The sequence below is a fragment of the Somniosus microcephalus genome, chromosome 6, assembly GCF_052327205.1.
Source record: "Somniosus microcephalus isolate GS21.2 chromosome 6, FLI_Smic_1.0, whole genome shotgun sequence".
NCBI classification, from domain to species: Eukaryota; Metazoa; Chordata; class Chondrichthyes; order Squaliformes; family Somniosidae; genus Somniosus; species Somniosus microcephalus.
The window spans coordinates 117,360,102-117,382,484 of NC_140992.1; the positions used below are offsets into that span (position 1 = coordinate 117,360,102).

The 22,383-nt window shown below is 48.2% G+C and overlaps 1 protein-coding gene across 10 annotated transcripts in view; it reads right to left on the reverse strand.

Moving 5' to 3' along the window:
- Nucleotides 1–22,383, reverse strand: part of kif1aa (kinesin family member 1Aa) — a 599,030-nt gene that overhangs the window by 306,005 nt on the left and 270,642 nt on the right. For all 10 annotated transcript variants that reach the window (XM_085990737.1, XM_085990745.1, XM_085990743.1 and 7 more), the window contains exon 7: nucleotides 5,328–5,439. In XM_085990737.1, coding sequence (XP_085846863.1) covers nucleotides 5,328–5,439 — 112 coding nt within the window. The remainder of the gene's footprint in view (nucleotides 1–5,327; nucleotides 5,440–22,383) is intronic.

Sequence of the window (22,383 nt, forward strand, 5' to 3'; positions counted from 1 at the left end):
GGGCAAGGTGTCTAATGGGCGGGTGTATAACGGGCGGTGTGTATAAAGAGCGGGTGTATAACGGGCCGGATGTATAACGGGCGGTTGTATAACAGGCTGGTGTATAATGGGCAAAGTGTATAACGGGCGGGTCTATAACGGGCGGGTCTATAACGGGCGGGTGTATAACGGGCGGGTGTATAACGGGCGGGTGTATAACGGGCGGGTGTATAACGGGCGGGGTGTATAACGGGCGGGTGTATAACGGGCGGGTCTATAACGGGCGGGTGTATAACGGGCGGGTCTATAACGGGCGGGTCTATAACGGGCGGGTCTATAACGGGCGGGTGTATAACGGGCGGGTGTATAACGGGCAGGGTGTATAACGGGCAGGGTGTATAACGGGCGGGGTGTATAACGGGCGGGTGTATAACGGGCGGGTCTATAACGGGCGGGTGTATAACGGGCGGGTGTATAACGGGCGGGTCTGTAACGGGCGGGTCTGTAACGGGCGGGTGTATAACGGGCGGGTCTGTAACGGGCGGGTCTGTAACGGGCGGGTCTGTAACGGGCGGGTGTATAACGGGCGGGTCTGTAACGGGCGGGTCTGTAACGGGCGGGTGTATAACGGGCGGGTGTATAACGGGCGGGTGTATAACGGGCGGGTCTATAGCGGGCGGGGTGTATAGCGGGCGGGGTGTATAACGGGCGGGGTGTATAACGGGCGGGTGTATAACGGGCGGGTGTATAACGGGCGGGTCTATAACGGGCGGGGTGTATAACGGGCGGGGTGTATAACGGGCGGGTGTATAACGGGCGGGTCTATAACGGGCGGGTGTATAACGGGCGGGTGTATAATGGGCGGGTCTATAACGGGCAGGTGTATAACGGGCGGGTGTATAACGGGCGGGTCTGTAACGGGCGGGTGTATAAAGAGCGGGGTGTATAACGGGCGGGTCTATAACGGGCGGGTCTATAACGGGCGGGTGTATAACGGGCGGGTCTATAACGGGCGGGTGTATAACGGGCGGGTCTATAACGGGCGGGTGTATAACGGGCGGGTCTATAACGGGCGGGTCTATAACGGGCGGGTCTATAACGGGCGGGTCTGTAACGGGCGGGTGTATAACGGGCGGGTCTATAACAGGCGGGTCGATAACGGGCGGGTCTATAACGGGCAGGTCTATAACGGGCGGGTGTATAACGGGCGGGGTGTATAACGGGCGGGTGTATAACGGGCGGGGTGTATAACGGGCGGGGTATATAACGGACGCGTGTATAAAGGGCGGGTTTTATAATGGGCGGGGTGTATAACGGGCGGGTGTATAACAGGCGGGGTGTATAACAGGCAGGGGGTATAACGGGCGGGTGTATAATGGGCGGGGTGTATAACGGGCGGGTGTATAACAGGCGGGGTGTATAACAGGCAGGGGGTATAACGGGCGGGCGTATAATGGGCGGGTGTATAACAGGCAGGGGGTATAATGGGCGGGGGTATAATGGGCGGCCAATCCGCTTGCGTCTCTTTTGTGCAGCCCTTAAGGTTGAATGACACTACCTCAATAGTCCCTTGTGGTAAAGATTTCCATGACCTAACAACCCTCTGTATGACAACATTTCTTCGAACTTTTTCCTTCCTTCTTCTGGTGATAACCCTCAGTCTTCACCCTCCCTGAGTTCAAATTCACCAACCACTTAAATTCTTCACTATCTGCTCTCTCAAAACCTGGCATGACTTAAAAAAGACCCCCACCCTTCATTATAACCTTCTCCATTTCAGTAAAAAAAAGCATCAATTTTCCCAATTTGTTCATGATTATAAAATATTCCCGCTGCTCCAATTCCATCCCAAATCTGGACGTGTAAACTGAGATTACGTGATTGCACAGATCTTGCTGTGGTGACCTATCGCTCCCTCTGGTGGATGGCACAGGCACAGCAGGCAGTACAACCAACAGGGACCCTCCCTCTCAATTCACAATTCACAATTCAAATCGCTTTATTGGCATGATAAGTTACATCTTATGTTGCCAAAGCATCAAAATACATTTATGGTTTACCACATAAACGCAGTTCTATTCATACAGTGTATAAACAGGTATATCCCTGAGTGTATAAATATACATTCGCATTGTTTATATATATTCTTTTCTCACTGCAGCCAATGAACAAAGACCAAACTTAACAGTTCCTTTTCTCCCCTTCGATTTTCTCCCCTCCTCTCTTGAAGGTGCTGATGTTTGCTGGGCTGTAGCTCCACGGGCAACCATTGTCACCCAGTACGACACCCCATTTGCTATTTTTCCTGTGCCTAGACCGCAAGGGGGCAATTTTAACTCTCTCCGTTCAGCGGGATCTGCGCGTTCGAGGAGTTAAAATGGAGCGGTCCTCCTTCCCACTCTGTTCCCATCAATCTTAACAGCGGACAAGGCGCCTGCTGGACTCAGGTGGGAGCCTCACACATAAATACGAATTGGAGTCCGATGATGGATGGGAGATGGTTGCCTTGTAGAACTCCATGACCCAACAACAACAACAACTTGTATTTATATATCGCCTTTAACGTAGTTTGACAAGGTACCACACAAAAGATTACTGCACAAGATAAAAAATCACGGGATTGGGGGCAATATACTGGCATGGGTGGAAGATTGGCTATCTAACAGAAAACAGAGTTGGGATAAATGGTTCATTCTCGGGTTGGCAATCAGTAACTAGGGGTGTTCCGCAGGGGTCGGTGCTGGGACCCCAACTCTTTACAATCTATATTAACGATTTGGAGGGAGGGACCGAGTGCAACGTATCCAAGTTCGCCGACGATACAAAGATGGGAGGGAAAGCAGTGAGTGAGGAGGACATAAAAAACCTGCAAAAGGACATAGACAGGCTAAGTGAGTGGGCAAAAATTTGGCAGATGGAATATATTGGCCCAGAACTTGGTGTCGGGGGCTTGCCGCGCGTGCAAGCCCCCGATGTGCACTCACCCTGTGCGCCGACATCTGAAACCTGGCCCGCAGTGGATTTCCTTTCAGTGGCCAGGTTCTGATGTCGGCGCGCTGTGCTAACCTGACCCAGCGGCGTAGTTAGTGCGATGTGCCGGCTGGGATCAGGTGAGCACTGTTCAGCCAATCAGGGGAGGGGAAACTTCATTCATAAGTTTGAGAGTAAGAACTGTCAAACTCATGAGAAGTACTGCACCCCAAAACACTACTTAAACTTTAAATAAAATTATAAAAAACATCCCAATCATTAAATTAAGTATAAATAAGTTAAAAAAAATAATTTAAACAATTTTTTTTTTGTAAAAAATAATTTTTTATTAAAAAGGGTCTAAAACTAAACTTACCTTATTGTAGATTCTTTAAAATAATAAACCTGTGGAAAAAAAATTTCTAAATTGCACTAAAACACCACTTACCTGTAAAAATAAATACTTACGTGTGCTTTTTACAAGCGTAAAGACCGGAGGCCTTTACACATGCGCAAATCCCCCAAAACAGAGGAAATCCAAGACGCACGCGCTGCCCCCTACAGCGCACGCGCTAGCCTCTTCAACTCTTGGGTGAGAGGAGAGGAAATGCCGGTTTTCAGCGCATGCACTGTGCATGCTGAAAACCGGCATTTCCTCCGGCCAGACGCGTGAGTACCCCTTCCGTACTCACACGTTTGGGGAGGAATTACTGCCCCAATGTTGGAAAGTGTGAGGTTATGCACTTTGGCACAAAAAATCAAAGAGCAAGTTATTATCTAAATGGAGAAAAACTGCAGAGTGCTACAGTACAAAGGGATCTGGGGGTCCTGGTGCATGAAACACAGAAGGTTAGTATGCAGGTACAGCAGGTGATCAGGAAGGCCAATGGAATCTTGGCTTTTATTGCAAGGGGGATGGAGTATAAAAGCAGGGAAGTCTTGCTGCAGTTATACAGGGTATTGGTGAGGCCACACCTGGAATATTGCGTACAGTTTTGGTTTCCATATTTAAGAAAATATATACTTGCTCTTGAGGCAGTTCAGAGAAGGTTCACTCGGTTGATTCCGGAGATGAGGGGGTTGACTTATGAGGAAAGGTTGAGTAGGTTGGGCCTCTACTCATTGGAATTCAGAAGAATGAGAGGCGATCTTATCGAAACATATAAGATTGTGAGGGGGCTTGATCGGGTGGATGCGGTGAGGATGTTTCCACTGATGGGTGAGACTAGAACTGGGGGGCACAGTCTTAGAATAAGGGGCTGCCGTTTCAAAACTGAGATGAGGAGAAACTTCTTCACTCAGAGGGTAGTAAATCTATGGAATTTGCTACCCCAGAGAGCTGTGGAAGCTGCGACATTAAATAAATTTAAAACGGAGATAGACAGTTTCCTAGCTGATAAGGGAATTAGGGGTTACGGGGAGAGGGCAGGGAAGTGGACGTGAGTCTAGGTTCAGATCAGCCATGATCCTATTGAATGGCGGAGCAGGCCCGAGGGGCCGTATGGCCTACTCCTGCTCCTACTTCTTATGTTCTTATGTAAAACGGCCCAAAACATCCCAAGGTGCTTCACAGGAGCGTAATCAACAAAAATTACCACTGACCCAAAGAAGGGGATATTCGGACCGGTGACTAAAAGCGTGGTCAAGCAGGTAGATTTGAAGGAGGGTCTTGAAGGAGGAGACGGAGAGGTTTAGACAAGAAATTCCAGAGCTTAGACAGCTGAAGGCACGGCCGCCAATGGTGGGGCAAAGGGAGTGGGGGATGCACAAGAGGCCAGATTTGGAGGAACGCAGACTTCTTGGAGGGTTGTGAGGCTGGAGGAGGTCACAGAGATAGGGAGGGGCGAGACCGTGGAGGGATTTGAACAGAAGGATGCAAATTTTAAAATCAAGGTGTTGGTGGACCAGGAGCCAGTGGAGGTCAGCAAGCACAGGGGCGATGGGTGAACGGGACTTGGTGCAGGTTAGGATACGAGCAACTGAGCTTTGGCTGAGCTCAAGTTTATGGAAGACATTTCTTTTAAATTTGCCGTTTTTATCATGACATAGATGGTTCATGACCACCAGGTACTCATTCTGACCTCCTGAAACAAGTTCACTCAATCGTTAACACCGACTTCCAGCCAGTCTGTCTGAGCTGGATTTGAACTCAGGTTTAAACACAGGACAGTTCTCCTTCAAAGAGTGACGACCTTTATCGTCTCTGATTGAACTAGATTGAAAACCCAACCGTCAGAAGTGGAAGGGCAGTCTCTAGCCCACTGCCCCATTCAGTCCTCCATCAGAGTGAGCAGACCCTCACCCCCTTTCTGTCACTGGCCTGGATTTGAAGGGACAGTGTCGATCCACTGACACCCCGCGCCGCTCGTTTCCTTTACCTTCTCAGAGGATGACTCTGCGGTGGAGTCGTGCACTTTCTGTGTGAAGATGATGTTGAACACAGCGTGAGATCGACTGCTGGACTCATTCATATTCGTGGCAGCCACAGTTCTGACGAGAGAGCAAAAAAAGACAAGAATATGAGTCTGACCTCTCCCTTCTTCACATTCACTCATCCTCAGGCCTGCCTCTAGCTTTCGCTTATCTCTACACTGCCTTTTCTTTCGTCCTCATCTCTCAGCAGACTAAAGGTTAAAGCTCTTTCCAATGACGTTTATTGGCATGTCTAGGTCTCTCCTGTCCCTTATCTATCTTCAGCTCAGGCACTGGCATCATCGGAGTTAGAAGCTTCTCTTGACCGAAGAGTGGGAAGTAACAGATCTCACTTTGTCAATCACAGTCAGGAGGAAATTGTTTAAAGCTATGACAACAGGGGCAATAGTCAGTGACAACAGCGGCAATATTAAAAAAAACAGGGGCAATAGTCGGTGACAACAGTGGCAATAGTCAGTGAAAACAGTGGCAATAGTCAGTGACAACAGCTGCAATAGTCAGTGAAAACAGTGGCAATAGTCAGTGACAACAGCTGCAATAGTCAGTGAAAAGAGGGGCAATAGTCAATGACAACAGGGGCAATAGTCAATGACAACAGGGGCAATAGTCATTGACAACAGGGGCAATAGTCAGTGAAAACGGGGGCAATAGTCAATGAAAACAGGGGCAATAGTCAGTGACAACAGCTGCAATAGTCAGTGAAAACAGGGGCAACAGTCAATGACAACAGGGGCAATAGTCAGTCAAAACAGGGGCAATAATCAATGACAACAGGGGCAATAGTCAGTGAAAACAGGGGCAATAGTCAATGACAACAGGGGCAATAGTCATTGAAACAGGGCCAATAGTCAGTGACAACAGGGTCAATAGTCAGTAACAACAGCTGCAATAGTCAGTGGCAACAGGGGCAATAGTCAGTGACAACAGGGCAATAGTCAGTGACAACAGGGGCAATAGTCAATGACAACAGGGGCAATAGTCAGTGACAACCGGGGCAATAGTCAGTGACAACAGGGGCAATAGTCAATGACAACAGGGGCAATAGTCAATGACAACAGGGGCAATAGTCATTGAAACAGGGGCAATAGTCAGTGGCAACAGGGGCAATAGTCAGTAACAACAGGGCAATAGTCAGTGACAACAGGGGCAATAGTCAATGACAACAGGGGCAATACTCAGTGACAACAGCTGCAATAGTTAGTGAAAACAGGGGCAACAGTCAATGACAACAGGGGCAATAGTCAGTGACAACAGGGGCAATAGTCAATGACAACAGGGCAATAGTCAGTGGCAACAGGGGCAATAGTCAGGGGCAATAGTCAGTGACATCAGCTGCAATAGTCAGTGAAAACAGGGGCAACAGTCAATGACAACAGGGGCAATAGTCAGTGACAACAGGGGCAATAGTCAACGACAACAGGGCAATAGTCAATGACAACAGGGGCAATAGTCAGTAGCAACAGCTGCAATAGTCAGTGGCAACAGGGGCAATAGTCAGTGACAACAGGGGCAATAGTCAATGACAGCAGGGGCAATAGTCAGTGACAACAGGGGCAATAGTCAGTGACAACAGGGGCAATAGTCAATGACAACAGGGGCAATAGTCAATGACAACAGGGGCAATATTCATTGAAACAGGGGCAATAGTCAGTGACAACAGGGGCAATGGTCAGTGAAAACAGGGCCAATAGTGAGTGACAACAGGGGCAATAGTCAGTGACAACAGGGGCAGTAGTCAGTGACAACAGGAGCAATAATCAGTGTCAACAGGGGAAATAATCAATGACAACAGGGGCAATAGACAATGACAACAGGGGCAATAGTCAATGACAACAAGGGCAATAGTCAGTGACAACAAGGGCAATAGTCAGTGACAACAAGGGCAATAGTCAATGACAACAGGGGCAATAGTAAATGACAACAGTGGCAATAGACAATGACAACAGGGGCAATAGTGAGTGAAAACAGCGGCAATAGTCAGTGGCAACAGGGGCAGTAGTCAGTGACAACAGGAGCAATAATCAGGGTCAACAGGGGAAAATAGTCAATGTCAACAGGGGCAATAGTCAGTGACAACAGGGGCAATAATCAGTGACAACAGGGGCAATAGTCAGTGACAACAGGGACAATAGTCAGTGACAACAGGGGCAATAGTCAGTGATAATAGGGGCAATAGTCAGTGACAACAGGGGCAACAGTCAATGACAACAGGGGCAATAATCAGTGACAACAGGGGCAATAGTCAGTGACAACAGTGGCAATAGTCAGTGACAACAGGGGCAATAGTCAGTGACAAAAGTGGCAATAGTCAGTGACAAAAGTGGCAATAGTCAGTGAAAAGGGCAATAGTCAATGACAACAGGGCAATAGTCAGTGACGACAGGGGCAATAGTCAGTGACAACAGGGGCAATAGTCAATGACAACAGGGGCAATAGTCAGTGACAACAGGGGCAATAGTCAATGACAACAGGGGCAACAGTCAGTGACAACAGTGGCAACAGTCAGTGACGACAGGGGCATTAGTCAGTGACAACAGGGGCAATAGTCAGTGACAACAGGGTCAGTAGTCAGTGACAACAGGGGCAATAGTCAGAGACGACAAGGGCAATAGTCAGTGACAAGAGGGGCAATAGTCAGTGACAACAGCATCAACAGCCAATGACAACAGACGCAGTAGTCAATGACAACAGGGGCAATAATCAATGACAAGAGTGGCAATAGACAATACCAACAGGAGCCATAGTGACAACAGGGGCAATAGTCAGTGACAACAGGGGCAATAGTCAGTGACAACAGGGGCAATAGTCAATGACAACAGCGGCAATAGTCAGTGACAACAGGGGCATTAGTCAATGACAACAGGGGCAATAGTCAGTGGCAACAGTGGCAATAGTCAATGACAACAGGGGCAACAGTCAGTGACAACAGGGCAATAGTCAGTGAAAAAAGTGGCAATAGTCACTGATAACAGTGGCAACAGTCAGTGACAACAGGGGCAATAGTCAATCACAACAGGGGCAATAGTCAGTGACAACAGGGGCACTAGTCAGTGACAACAGGCGCAATAGTCAGTGTCAACAGGGGCAATAGTCAATGACAACAAGGCAATAGTCAGTGACAACAGGGGCAATAGTCAGTGACAACAGGGTCAATAGTCAGTGACAACAGGGGCAATAGTCACTGGCAACAGGGGCAATAGTCAATGACAACAGGGGCAATAATCAGTGTCAACAGGGGGCAATAGTCAATGACAACAGGGGAAATAGTCAATGACAACAGCGGCAACAGTCAGTGACAACAGGGGCAATAGTCAGTGACAACAGAGGCAATAATCAGTGTCAAGAGGGGGCAATAGTCAATGACAACAGGGGAAATAGTCAATGACAACAGCGGCAACAGTCAGTGACAACAGGGGCAATAGTCAGTGACAACAGGGGCAATAGTCAGTGAAAACTGGGGAAATAGTCAGTGACAACAGGGGCAAAAGTCAGTGACAACAAGGGCAATAGTCAGTGACAACAGGGGCAATAGTCAGTCACAACAGCGGCAATAGTCAGTGACAACAGCGGCAATAGTCAGTGACAACAGGGGCAATAGTCAGTGACAACAGCGGCAATAGTCAGTGACAACAGGGGCAATTGTCAGTGAAAACAGCGGCAATAGTCAGTGAAAACAGCGGCAATAGTCAGTGAAATCAGGGGCAATAGTCAGTGACAACAGCGGCAATAGTCAGTGACAACAGGGGCAATAGTCAGTGAAAACTGCGGCAATAGTCAGTGAAATCAGGGGCAATAGTCAATGACAACAGCGGCATTAGTCAGTGACAACAGGGGCAAGAGTCAGTGAAAACAGTGGCAAAATTAAGTGACAACAGGGGCAATAGTCAATCACATCAGGGGAAATAGTCAATGACAACAGCGGCAACAGTCAGTGACAACAGGGGCAATAGTCAGTGACAACCGGGGCAATAATCAGTGTCAACAGGGGGCAATAGTCAATGACAACAGGGGAAATAGTCAATGACAACAGCGGCAACAGTCAGTGACAACAGGGGCAATAGTCAGTGACAACAGGGGCAATAGTCAGTGAAAACTGGGGAAATAGTCAGTGACAACAGGGGCAAAAGTCAGTGACAACAGGGGCAATAGTCAGTGACAACAGGGGCAATAGTCAGTCACAACAGCGGCAATAGTCAGTGACAACAGCGGCAATAGTCAGTGACAACAGGGGCAATAGTCAGTGACAACAGCGGCAATAGTCAGTGACAACAGGGGCAATAGTCAGTGAAAACTGCGGCAATAGTCAGTGAAATCAGGGGCAATAGTCAATGACAACCGCGGCATTAGTCAGTGACAACAGGGGCAAGAGTCAGTGAAAACAGCGGCAAAATTCAGTGACAACAGGGCAATAGCCAGTGGCAACAGGGGCAAAAGTCAGGGGCAATAGTCAGTGACAACAGCGGCAATAGTCACTCATAACAGTGGCAACAGTCAGTGAGAACAGGGCAATAGTCAGGGACAACAGGGGCAATAGTCAATGACAACAGGGGCAATAGTCATTGACAACAGGGGCAATCGTCAATCACAACGGGGCAATAGTCAGTGACAACAGGGGCAACAGTCAGTGACAACAGGGGCAATTGTCAGTGAAAACAGCGGCAATAGTCAGTGAAAACAGCGGCAATAGTCAGTGAAATCAGGGGCAATAGTCAGTGACAACAGCGGCAATAGTCAGTGACAACAGGGGCAATAGTCAGTGAAAACTGCGGCAATAGTCAGTGAAATCAGGGGCAATAGTCAATGACAACAGCGGCATTAGTCAGTGACAACAGGGGCAAGAGTCAGTGAAAACAGTGGCAAAATTAAGTGACAACAGGGGCAATAGTCAATCACATCAGGGGAAATAGTCAATGACAACAGCGGCAACAGTCAGTGACAACAGGGGCAATAGTCAGTGACAACCGGGGCAATAATCAGTGTCAACAGGGGGCAATAGTCAATGACAACAGGGGAAATAGTCAATGACAACAGCGGCAACAGTCAGTGACAACAGGGGCAATAGTCAGTGACAACAGGGGCAATAGTCAGTGAAAACTGGGGAAATAGTCAGTGACAACAGGGGCAAAAGTCAGTGACAACAGGGGCAATAGTCAGTGACAACAGGGGCAATAGTCAGTCACAACAGCGGCAATAGTCAGTGACAACAGCGGCAATAGTCAGTGACAACAGGGGCAATAGTCAGTGACAACAGCGGCAATAGTCAGTGACAACAGGGGCAATAGTCAGTGAAAACTGCGGCAATAGTCAGTGAAATCAGGGGCAATAGTCAATGACAACCGCGGCATTAGTCAGTGACAACAGGGGCAAGAGTCAGTGAAAACAGCGGCAAAATTCAGTGACAACAGGGCAATAGCCAGTGGCAACAGGGGCAAAAGTCAGGGGCAATAGTCAGTGACAACAGCGGCAATAGTCACTCATAACAGTGGCAACAGTCAGTGAGAACAGGGCAATAGTCAGGGACAACAGGGGCAATAGTCAATGACAACAGGGGCAATAGTCATTGACAACAGGGGCAATCGTCAATCACAACGGGGCAATAGTCAGTGACAACAGGGGCAACAGTCAGTGACAACAGTGGCAATAGTCAGTGACAACAGGGGCAATAGTCAGTGACAAGGGCAATAGTCAATGACAACAGGGCAATAGTCAGTGACGACAGGGGCAATAGTCAGTGACAACAGGGGCAATAGTCAATGGCAACAGGGGCAATAGTCAGTGACAACAGGGGCAATAGTCAATGACAACAGGGGCAACAGTCAGTGACAACAGTGGCAACAGTCAGTGACAACAGGGGCATTAGTCAGTGACAACAGGGCAATAGTCAATGACAACAGGGGCAATAGTCAGTGACAACAGGGGCAATAGTCAGTGACAACAGGGCAAAGTCAGTGACAACAGCGGCAATAGTCAGTGAAAACAGCGGCAATAGTGAGTGAACACAGGGGAAATAATCAATGACAACAGGGGCAATAGTCAGTGTCAACAGGGGCAATAGTCAATGACAACAAGGCAAGTAGTCAGTGACAACAGGGGCAATAGTCAGTGACAACAGGGTCAATAGTCAGTGACAACAGGGGCAATAGTCACTGGCAACAGGGGCAATAGTCAATGACAACAGGGGCAATAATCAGTGACAACAGGGGGCAATAGTCAATGACAACAGGGGAAATAGTCAATGACAACAGCGGCAACAGTCAGTGACAACATGGGCAATAGTCAGTGACAACAGGGGCAATAATCAGTGTCAACAGGGGGCAATAGTCAATGACAACAGGGGAAATAGTCAATGACAACAGCGGCAACAGTCAGTAACAACAGGGGCAATAGTCAGTGACAACAGGGGCAATAGTCAGTGAAAACTGGGGAAATAGTCAGTGACAACCAGGGGCGAAAGTCAGTGCAACAGGGGCAATAGTCAGTGACAACAAGGGCAATAGTCAGTCACAACAGCGGCAATAGTCAGTGACAACAGCGGCAATAGTCAGTGACAACAGGGGCAATAGTCAGTGACAACAGCGGCAATAGTCAGTGACAACAGGGGCAATTGTCAGTGAAAACAGCGGCAATAGTCAGTGAAAACAGCGGCAATAGTCAGTGAAATCGGGGCAATAGTCAGTGACAACAGCGGCAATAGTCAGTGGCAACAGGGGCAATAGTCAGTGAAAAACTGCAGCAATAGTCAGTGAAATCAGGGGCAATAGTCAATGACAACAGCGGCATTAGTCAGTGACAATAGGGGCAAGAGACAGTGAAAACAGCGGCAAAATTCAGTGACAACAGGGGCAATAGTCAATGACAACAGGGCAATAGCCAGTGGCAACAGGGGCAATAGTCAGGGGCAATAGTCAGTGACAACAGTGGCAATAGTCACTCATAACAGTGGCAACAGTCAGTGAGCACAGGGCAATAGTCAGGGACAACAGGGGCAATAGTCAGTGACAAAAGTGGCAAATAGTCAGTGAAAAGGGCAATAGTCAATGACAACAGGGCAATAGTCAGTGACAAACAGGGGCAATAGTCAGTGACAACAGGGGCAATAGTCAATGACAAACAGGGGCAATAGTCAGTGACAACAGGGGCAAATAGTCAATGACAACAGGGGCAATAGTTAGTGATAATAGGGGCAATAGTCAGTGACAATGGGGCCAATAATCAGTGATAAAAAGGGCAATAGTCAGTGACAACAGAGGCAATAGTCAGTGACAGCAGGGGCAATAGTCAGTGATAACAGGGGCAATACTCAGTGACAATGGGGGCAATAGTCAGTGACAACAGGGGCAATAGTCAGTGACAACAGGGGCAATAGTCAGGGACAACAGGGGCAATACTCAGTGACAACAGGGCAATAGTCAGTGACAACAGGGGCAATAGTCAGTGACAACAGGGGCAATAGTCAGTGACAACAGGGGCAATAGTCAGTGACAACAGGGGCAATAGTCAATGACAACAGGGGCAATAGTCAATGACAACAGGGCAATAGTCAGTGACAAACAGGGCAATAATCAGTGACAACAGGGGCAATAGTCAGTGACAACAGGGGCAGTAGTCAATGTCAACAAGGGCAACAGTCAGTGACAACAGGTGCAAAGTCAGTGACAACAGCTGCAATAGTCAGTGAAAACAGGGGCAATAGTCAGTGAAAACAGGGGCAATAGTCAGTGCAAACAGGGGCAGTAGTCAGTGCCACCGGGGCAGTAGTCAGTGCCAACAGGGGCAATATTCAGTGGCAACAGGGGCAATAGTCAGTGGCAAACAGGGGCAATATTCAGTGGCAACAGGGGCAATAGTCAGTGGCAACAGGGGCAATAGTCAGTGGGCAACAGGGGCAATAGTCAGTGGCAACAGTTGGCAATAGTCAGTGGCAACAGGGGCAACAGTCACTGATAACAGAGGCAGTCAGTGAGAACAGGGCAATAGTCAGTGAAAACAGGGGCAATAGACAATGACAACAGGGAAAATAGTCGAGGAGAACAGCGGCCAATAGACAATGACAACAGGGCGCAATAGACAATGACAACAGGGCAATAGTCAGTGGCAACAGGGGCAATAGTCAGTGGCAACAGGGGCAACAGTCAGTGGCAACAGGGGCAATAGTCAGTGGCAACAGGGGCAATAGTCAGTGGCAACAGGGGCAATAGTCAGTGGCAACAGGGGTAATAGTCAGTGCAACAGCGGCAATAGTCACTGATAACAGAGGCAACAGTCAGTGAGAACAGGGCAATAGACAGTGAAAACATGCGGCAAAATTCAGTGACAACAGGGCAATAGTCAATGACAATAGGGCAATAGTCAGTGGACATCAGGGGCAATAGTCAATGAAAACAGGGGCAATAGTCAGTGACAACAGGGGCAATAGTCAGTGACAACAGGGGCAATAGTCAGTGACAACAGGGCAATAGTCAGTGAAAAACAGGGTCAATAGTCAGTGAAAAGAGGGGCAATAGTCAATGAAAACAGGGGCAATAGTCAGTGAAAACAGGGCAATAGTCAGCGACAACAGGGGTAATAATCAGTGTCAACAGGTGCAATAGTCAATGACAACAGGGGCAATAGGTCAATGTTGACAGCGGCAATAGTCAGTGACAACAGGGGCAATAGTCAGTGACAACAGGGGCAAATAGTCAGTGAAATTCAGTAGCAATAGTCAATGACAACAGCGGCAATAGTCAGTGACAACAGGGGCAATAGTCAGTGAAATCTGGAGCAATAGTCCAATGACAACAGGGGCAATAGTCAGTGACACAACAGGGGCAATAGTCAGTGACAGTAGGGGCAATAGTCAGTGAAAAACATGCGGCAAAAATTCAGTGACAACAGAGGCAATAGTCAATGACAATAGGGCAATAGTCAATGACATCAGGGGCAAATAGGCAGTGGACAACAGGGGCAAAAGTCAATGACAACAGCAGCAATAGACAGTAACATCAGGACAATAGCCAGTGTCAACAGCGGCAATATCAGTGAGAACAGCAGCAATACTCAATGACAACAGGGGCAATAGTCAATGACAACAGGGGCAATAGTCAGTGACAACAGGGGCAATAGTCAATGACAAACAGGGGCAATAGCTCAGTGACAACAGGTGCAAAAGGTCAGTGACTAACAGCTAGCAATAGTCAGTAAAAACAGGGGCAATAATCAGTGAAAACAGGGGCATTAGTCAGTGACAACAGGGGCAATAGTCAATGACAACAGGTGGCAATAGTCAGTGACAACAGGGGCAATAGTCAGTGACAACAGGGGCAAAGTCAGTGACAACAGGGGCAAAGTCAGTGTGGACAACAGCGGCAATAGTCAGTGAAAAACAGCGGCAATAGTGAGTGAACACAGGGGAAATAATCAATGACAACAGGGGCAATAGTCAGTGTCAACAGGGGCAATAGTCAATGACAACAAGGCAATAGTCAGTGACAACAGGGGCAATAGTCAGTGACAACAGGGTCAATAGTCAGTGACAACAGGGGCAATAGTCACTGGCAACAGGGGCAATAGTCAGTAACAACAGGGGCAATAGTCAGTGACAACAGGGGCAATAGTCAGTGAAAACTGGGGAAATAGTCAGTGACAACAGGGGCGAAAGTCAGTGACAACAGGGGCAATAGTCAGTGACAACAAGGGCAATAGTCAGTGACAACAGCGGCAATAGTCAGTGACAACAGCGGCAATAGTCAGTGACAACAGGGGCAATAGTCAGTGACAACAGCGGCAATAGTCAGTGACAACAGGGGCAATTGTCAGTGAAAACAGCGGCAATAGTCAGTGAAAACAGCGGCAATAGTCAGTGAAATCGGGGCAATAGTCAGTGACAACAGCGGCAATAGTCAGTGGCAACAGGGGCAATAGTCAGTGAAAACTGCAGCAATAGTCAGTGAAATCAGGGGCAATAGTCAATGACAACAGCGGCATTAGTCAGTGACAATAGGGGCAAGAGACAGTGAAAACAGCGGCAAAAATTCAGTGACAACAGGGGCAATAGTCAGGGGCAATAGCCAGTGGCAACAGGGGCAATAGTCAGGGGCAATAGTCAGTGACAACAGTGGCAATAGTCACTCATAACAGTGGCAACAGTCAGTGAGCACAGGGCAATAGTCAGGGACAACAGGGGCAATAGTCAGTGACAAAAGTGGCAATAGTCAGTGAAAAGGGCAATAGTCAATGACAACAGGGCAATAGTCAGTGACAACAGGGGCAATAGTCAGTGACAACAGGGGCAATAGTCAATGACAACAGGGGCAATAGTCAGTGACAACAGGGGCAATAGTCAATGACAACAGGGGCAATAGTCAGTGGTAACAGGGGCAATAGTCAATGACTGCAGGGGCAATAGTTAGTGATAACAGGGGCAATAGTCAGTGACAATGGGGCCAATAATCAGTGATAAAAAGGGCAATAGTCAGTGACAACAGAGGCAATAGTCAGTGACAGCAGGGGCAATAGTCAGTGATAACAGGGGCAATACTCAGTGACAATGGGGGCAATAGTCAGTGACAACAGGGGCAATAGTCAGTGACAACAGGGGCAATAGTCAGGGACAACAGGGGGCAATACTCAGTGACAACAGGGGCAATAGTCAGTGACAACAGGGGCAATAGTCAGTGACAACAGGGGCAATAGTCAGTGACAACAGGGGCAATAGTCAGTGACAACAGGGGCAATAGTCAATGACAACAGGGGCAATAGTCAATGACAACAGGGGCAATAGTCAATGACAACAGGGGCAATAGTCAGTGACAACAGGGCAATAATCAGTGACAACAGGGGCAATAGTCAGTGACAACAGGGGCAGTAGTCAATGTCAACAAGGGCAACAGTCAGTGACAACAGGTGCAAAGTCAGTGACAACAGCTGCAATAGTCAGTGAAAACAGGGGCAATAGTCAGTGAAAACAGGGGCAATAGTCAGTGCAAACAGGGGCAGTAGTCAGTGCCAACCGGGGCAGTAGTCAGTGCCAACAGGGGCAATAATCAGTGTCAACAGGGGGCAATAGTCAATGACAACAGGGGAAATAGTCAATGAAGACAGCGGCAACAGTCAGTAACAACAGGGGCAATAGTCAGTGACAACAGGGGCAATAGTCAGTGACAACAGGGGCAATAGTCAGTGACAACAAGGGCAATAGTCAGTCACAACAGCGGCAATAGTCAGTGACAACAGCGGCAATAGTCAGTGACAACAGGGGCAATAGTCAGTGACAACAGCGGCAATAGTCAGTGACAACAGGGGCAATTGTCAGTGAAAACAGCGGCAATAGTCAGTGAAAACAGCGGCAATAGTCAGTGAAATCGGGGCAATAGTCAGTGACAACAGCGGCAATAGTCAGTGGCAACAGGGGCAATAGTCAGTGAAAACTGCAGCAATAGTCAGTGAAATCAGGGGCAATAGTCAATGACAACAGCGGCATTAGTCAGTGACAATAGGGGCAAGAGACAGTGAAAACAGCGGCAAAATTCAGTGACAACAGGGGCAATAGTCAATGACAACAGGGCAATAGCCAGTGGCAACAGGGGCAATAGTCAGGGGCAATAGTCAGTGACAACAGTGGCAATAGTCACTCATAACAGTGGCAACAGTCAGTGAGCACAGGGCAATAGTCAGGGACAACAGGGGCAATAGTCAGTGACAAAAGTGGCAATAGTCAGTGAAAAGGGCAATAGTCAATGACAACAGGGCAATAGTCAGTGACAACAGGGGCAATAGTCAGTGACAACAGGGGCAATAGTCAATGACAACAGGGGCAATAGTCAGTGACAACAGGGGCAATAGTCAATGACAACAGGGGCAATAGTCAGTGGTAACAGGGGCAATAGTCAATGACTGCAGGGGCAATAGTTAGTGATAATAGGGGCAATAGTCAGTGACAATGGGGCCAATAATCAGTGATAAAAAGGGCAATAGTCAGTGACAACAGAGGCAATAGTCAGTGACAGCAGGGGCAATAGTCAGTGATAACAGGGGCAATACTCAGTGACAATGGGGGCAATAGTCAGTGACAACAGGGGCAATAGTCAGTGACAACAGGGGCAATAGTCAGGGACAACAGGGGGCAATACTCAGTGACAACAGGGGCAATAGTCAGTGACAACAGGGGCAATAGTCAGTGACAACAGGGGCAATAGTCAGTGACAACAGGGGCAATAGTCAGTGACAACAGGGGCAATAGTCAATGACAACAGGGGCAATAGTCAATGACAACAGGGGCAATAGTCAATGACAACAGGGGCAATAGTCAGTGACAACAGGGCAATAATCAGTGACAACAGGGGCAATAGTCAGTGACAACAGGGGCAGTAGTCAATGTCAACAAGGGCAACAGTCAGTGACAACAGGTGCAAAGTCAGTGACAACAGCTGCAATAGTCAGTGAAAACAGGGGCAATAGTCAGTGAAAACAGGGGCAATAGTCAGTGCAAACAGGGGCAGTAGTCAGTGCCAACCGGGGCAGTAGTCAGTGCCAACAGGGGCAATATTCAGTGGCAACAGGGGCAATAGTCAGTGGCAACAGGGGCAATATTCAGTGGCAACAGGGGCAATAGTCAGTGGCAACAGGGGCAATAGTCAGTGGCAACAGGGGCAATAGTCAGTGGCAACAGTGGCAATAGTCAGTGGCAACAGGGGCAACAGTCACTGATAACAGAGGCAGTCAGTGAGAACAGGGCAATAGTCAGTGAAAACAGGGGCAATAGACAATGACAACAGGGGAAATAGTCAGTGAGAACAGCGGCAATAGACAATGACAACAGGGGCAATAGACAATGACAACAGGGCAATAGTCAGTGGCAACAGGGGCAATAGTCAGTGGCAACAGGGGCAACAGTCAGTGGCAACAGGGGCAATAGTCAGTGGCAACAGGGGCAATAGTCAGTGGCAACAGGGGCAATAGTCAGTGGCAACAGGGGTAATAGTCAGTGCAACAGCGGCAATAGTCACTGATAACAGAGGCAACAGTCAGTGAGAACAGGGCAATAGACAGTGAAAACATGCGGCAAAATTCAGTGACAACAGGGGCAATAGTCAATGACAATAGGGCAATAGTCAGTGACATCAGGGGCAATAGTCAATGAAAACAGGGGCAATAGTCAATCACAACAGGGGCAATAGTCAGTGACAACAGGGGCAATAGTCAGTGACAACAGGGGCAATAGTCAGTGACAACAGGGCAATAGTCAGTGAAAACAGGGTCAATAGTCAGTGAAAAGAGGGGCAATAGTCAATGAAAACAGGGGCAATAGTCAGTGAAAACAGGGGCAATAGTCAGCGACAACAGGGGTAATAATCAGTGTCAACAGGGTGCAATAGTCAATGACAACAGGGGCAATAGTCAATGTTGACAGCGGCAATAGTCAGTGACAACAGGGGCAATAGTCAGTGACAACAGGGGCAATAGTCAGTGAAATCAGTAGCAATAGTCAATGACAACAGCGGCAATAGTCAGTGACAACAGGGGCAATAGTCAGTGAAATCTGAAGCAATAGTCAATGACAACAGGGGCAATAGTCAGTGACAACAGGGGCAATAGTCAGTGACAGTAGGGGCAATAGTCAGTGAAAACATGCGGCAAAATTCAGTGACAACAGAGGCAATAGTCAATGACAATAGGGCAATAGTCAATGACATCAGGGGCAATAGGCAGTGACAACAGGGGCAAAAGTCAATGACAACAGCAGCAATAGACAGTAACATCAGGGACAATAGCCAGTGTCAACAGCGGCAATATCAGTGAGAACAGCAGCAATACTCAATGACAACAGGGGCAATAGTCAATGACAACAGGGGCAATAGTCAGTGACAACAGGGGCAATAGTCAATGACAACAGGGGCAATAGTCAGTGACAACAGGTGCAAAGTCAGTGACAACAGCAGCAATAGTCAGTAAAAACAGGGGCAATAGTCAGTGAAAACAGGGGCATTAGTCAGTGACAACAGAGGCAATAGTCAATGACAACAGGGGCAATAGTCAGTGACAACAGGGGCAATAGTCAGTGACAACAGGGGCAAAGTCAGTGACAACAGCGGCAATAGTCAGTGAAAACAGCGGCAATAGTGAGTGAACACAGGGGAAATAATCAATGACAACAGGGGCAATAGTCAGTGTCAACAGGGGCAATAGTCAATGACAACAAGGCAATAGTCAGTGACAACAGGGTCAATAGTCAGTGACAACAGGGGCAATAGTCACTGGCAACAGGGGCAATAGTCAATGACAATAGGGGCAATAATCAGTGACAACAGGGGGCAATAGTCAATGACAACAGGGGAAATAGTCAATGACAACAGCGGCAACAGTCAGTGACAACATGGGCAATAGTCAGTGACAACAGGGGCAATAATCAGTGTCAACAGGGGGCAATAGTCAATGACAACAGGGGAAATAGTCAATGACAACAGCGGCAACAGTCAGTAACAACAGGGGCAATAGTCAGTGACAACAGGGGCAATAGTCAGTGAAAACTGGGGAAATAGTCAGTGACAACAGGGGCGAAAGTCAGTGACAACAGGGGCAATAGTCAGTGACAACAAGGGCAATAGTCAGTCACAACAGCGGCAATAGTCAGTGACAACAGCGGCAATAGTCAGTGACAACAGGGGCAATAGTCAGTGACAACAGCGGCAATAGTCAGTGACAACAGGGGCAATTGTCAGTGAAAACAGCGGCAATAGTCAGTGAAAACAGCGGCAATAGTCAGTGAAATCGGGGCAATAGTCAGTGACAACAGCGGCAATAGTCAGTGGCAACAGGGGCAATAGTCAGTGAAAACTGCAGCAATAGTCAGTGAAATCAGGGGCAATAGTCAATGACAACAGCGGCATTAGTCAGTGACAATAGGGGCAAGAGACAGTGAAAACAGCGGCAAAATTCAGTGACAACAGGGGCAATAGTCAATGACAACAGGGCAATAGCCAGTGGCAACAGGGGCAATAGTCAGGGGCAATAGTCAGTGACAACAGTGGCAATAGTCACTCATAACAGTGGCAACAGTCAGTGAGCACAGGGCAATAGTCAGGGACAACAGGGGCAATAGTCAGTGACAAAAGTGGCAATAGTCAGTGAAAAGGGCAATAGTCAATGACAACAGGGCAATAGTCAGTGACAACAGGGGCAATAGTCAGTGACAACAGGGGCAATAGTCAATGACAACAGGGGCAATAGTCAGTGACAACAGGGGCAATAGTCAATGACAACAGGGGCAATAGTCAGTGGTAACAGGGGCAATAGTCAATGACTGCAGGGGCAATAGTTAGTGATAACAGGGGCAATAGTCAGTGACAATGGGGCCAATAATCAGTGATAAAAAGGGCAATAGTCAGTGACAACAGAGGCAATAGTCAGTGACAGCAGGGGCAATAGTCAGTGATAACAGGGGCAATACTCAGTGACAATGGGGGCAATAGTCAGTGACAACAGGGGCAATAGTCAGTGACAACAGGGGCAATAGTCAGGGACAACAGGGGGCAATACTCAGTGACAACAGGGGCAATAGTCAGTGACAACAGGGGCAATAGTCAGTGACAACAGGGGCAATAGTCAGTGACAACAGGGGCAATAGTCAGTGACAACAGGGGCAATAGTCAATGACAACAGGGGCAATAGTCAATGACAACAGGGGCAATAGTCAATGACAACAGGGGCAATAGTCAGTGACAACAGGGCAATAATCAGTGACAACAGGGGCAATAGTCAGTGACAACAGGGGCAGTAGTCAATGTCAACAAGGGCAACAGTCAGTGACAACAGGTGCAAAGTCAGTGACAACAGCTGCAATAGTCAGTGAAAACAGGGGCAATAGTCAGTGAAAACAGGGGCAATAGTCAGTGCAAACAGGGGCAGTAGTCAGTGCCAACCGGGGCAGTAGTCAGTGCCAACAGGGGCAATATTCAGTGGCAACAGGGGCAATAGTCAGTGGCAACAGGGGCAATATTCAGTGGCAACAGGGGCAATAGTCAGTGGCAACAGGGGCAATAGTCAGTGGCAACAGGGGCAATAGTCAGTGGCAACAGTGGCAATAGTCAGTGGCAACAGGGGCAATAGTCAGTGCAACAGCGGCAACAGTCACTGATAACAGAGGCAGTCAGTGAGAACAGGGCAATAGTCAGTGAAAACAGGGGCAATAGACAATGACAACAGGGGAAATAGTCAGTGAGAACAGCGGCAATAGACAATGACAACAGGGGCAATAGACAATGACAACAGGGCAATAGTCAGTGGCAACAGGGGCAATAGTCAGTGGCAACAGGGGCAACAGTCAGTGGCAACAGGGGCAATAGTCAGTGGCAACAGGGGCAATAGTCAGTGGCAACAGGGGCAATAGTCAGTGGCAACAGGGGTAATAGTCAGTGCAACAGCGGCAATAGTCACTGATAACAGAGGCAACAGTCAGTGAGAACAGGGCAATAGACAGTGAAAACATGCGGCAAAATTCAGTGACAACAGGGGCAATAGTCAATGACAATAGGGCAATAGTCAGTGACATCAGGGGCAACAGGCAGTGACAACAGGGGCAATAGTCAATGAAAACAGGGGCAATAGTCAATCACAACAGGGGCAATAGTCAGTGACAACAGGGGCAATAGTCAGTGACAACAGGGGCAATAGTCAGTGACAACAGGGCAATAGTCAGTGAAAGCAGGGTCAATAGTCAGTGAAAAGAGGGGCAATAGTCAATGAAAACAGGGGCAATAGTCAGTGAAAACAGGGGCAATAGTCAGCGACAACAGGGGTAATAATCAGTGTCAACAGGGTGCAATAGTCAATGACAACAGGGGCAATAGTCAATGTTGACAGCGGCAATAGTCAGTGACAACAGGGGCAATAGTCAGTGACAACAGGGGCAATAGTCAGTGAAATCAGTAGCAATAGTCAATGACAACAGCGGCAATAGTCAGTGACAACAGGGGCAATAGTCAGTGAAATCTGGAGCAATAGTCAATGACAACAGGGGCAATA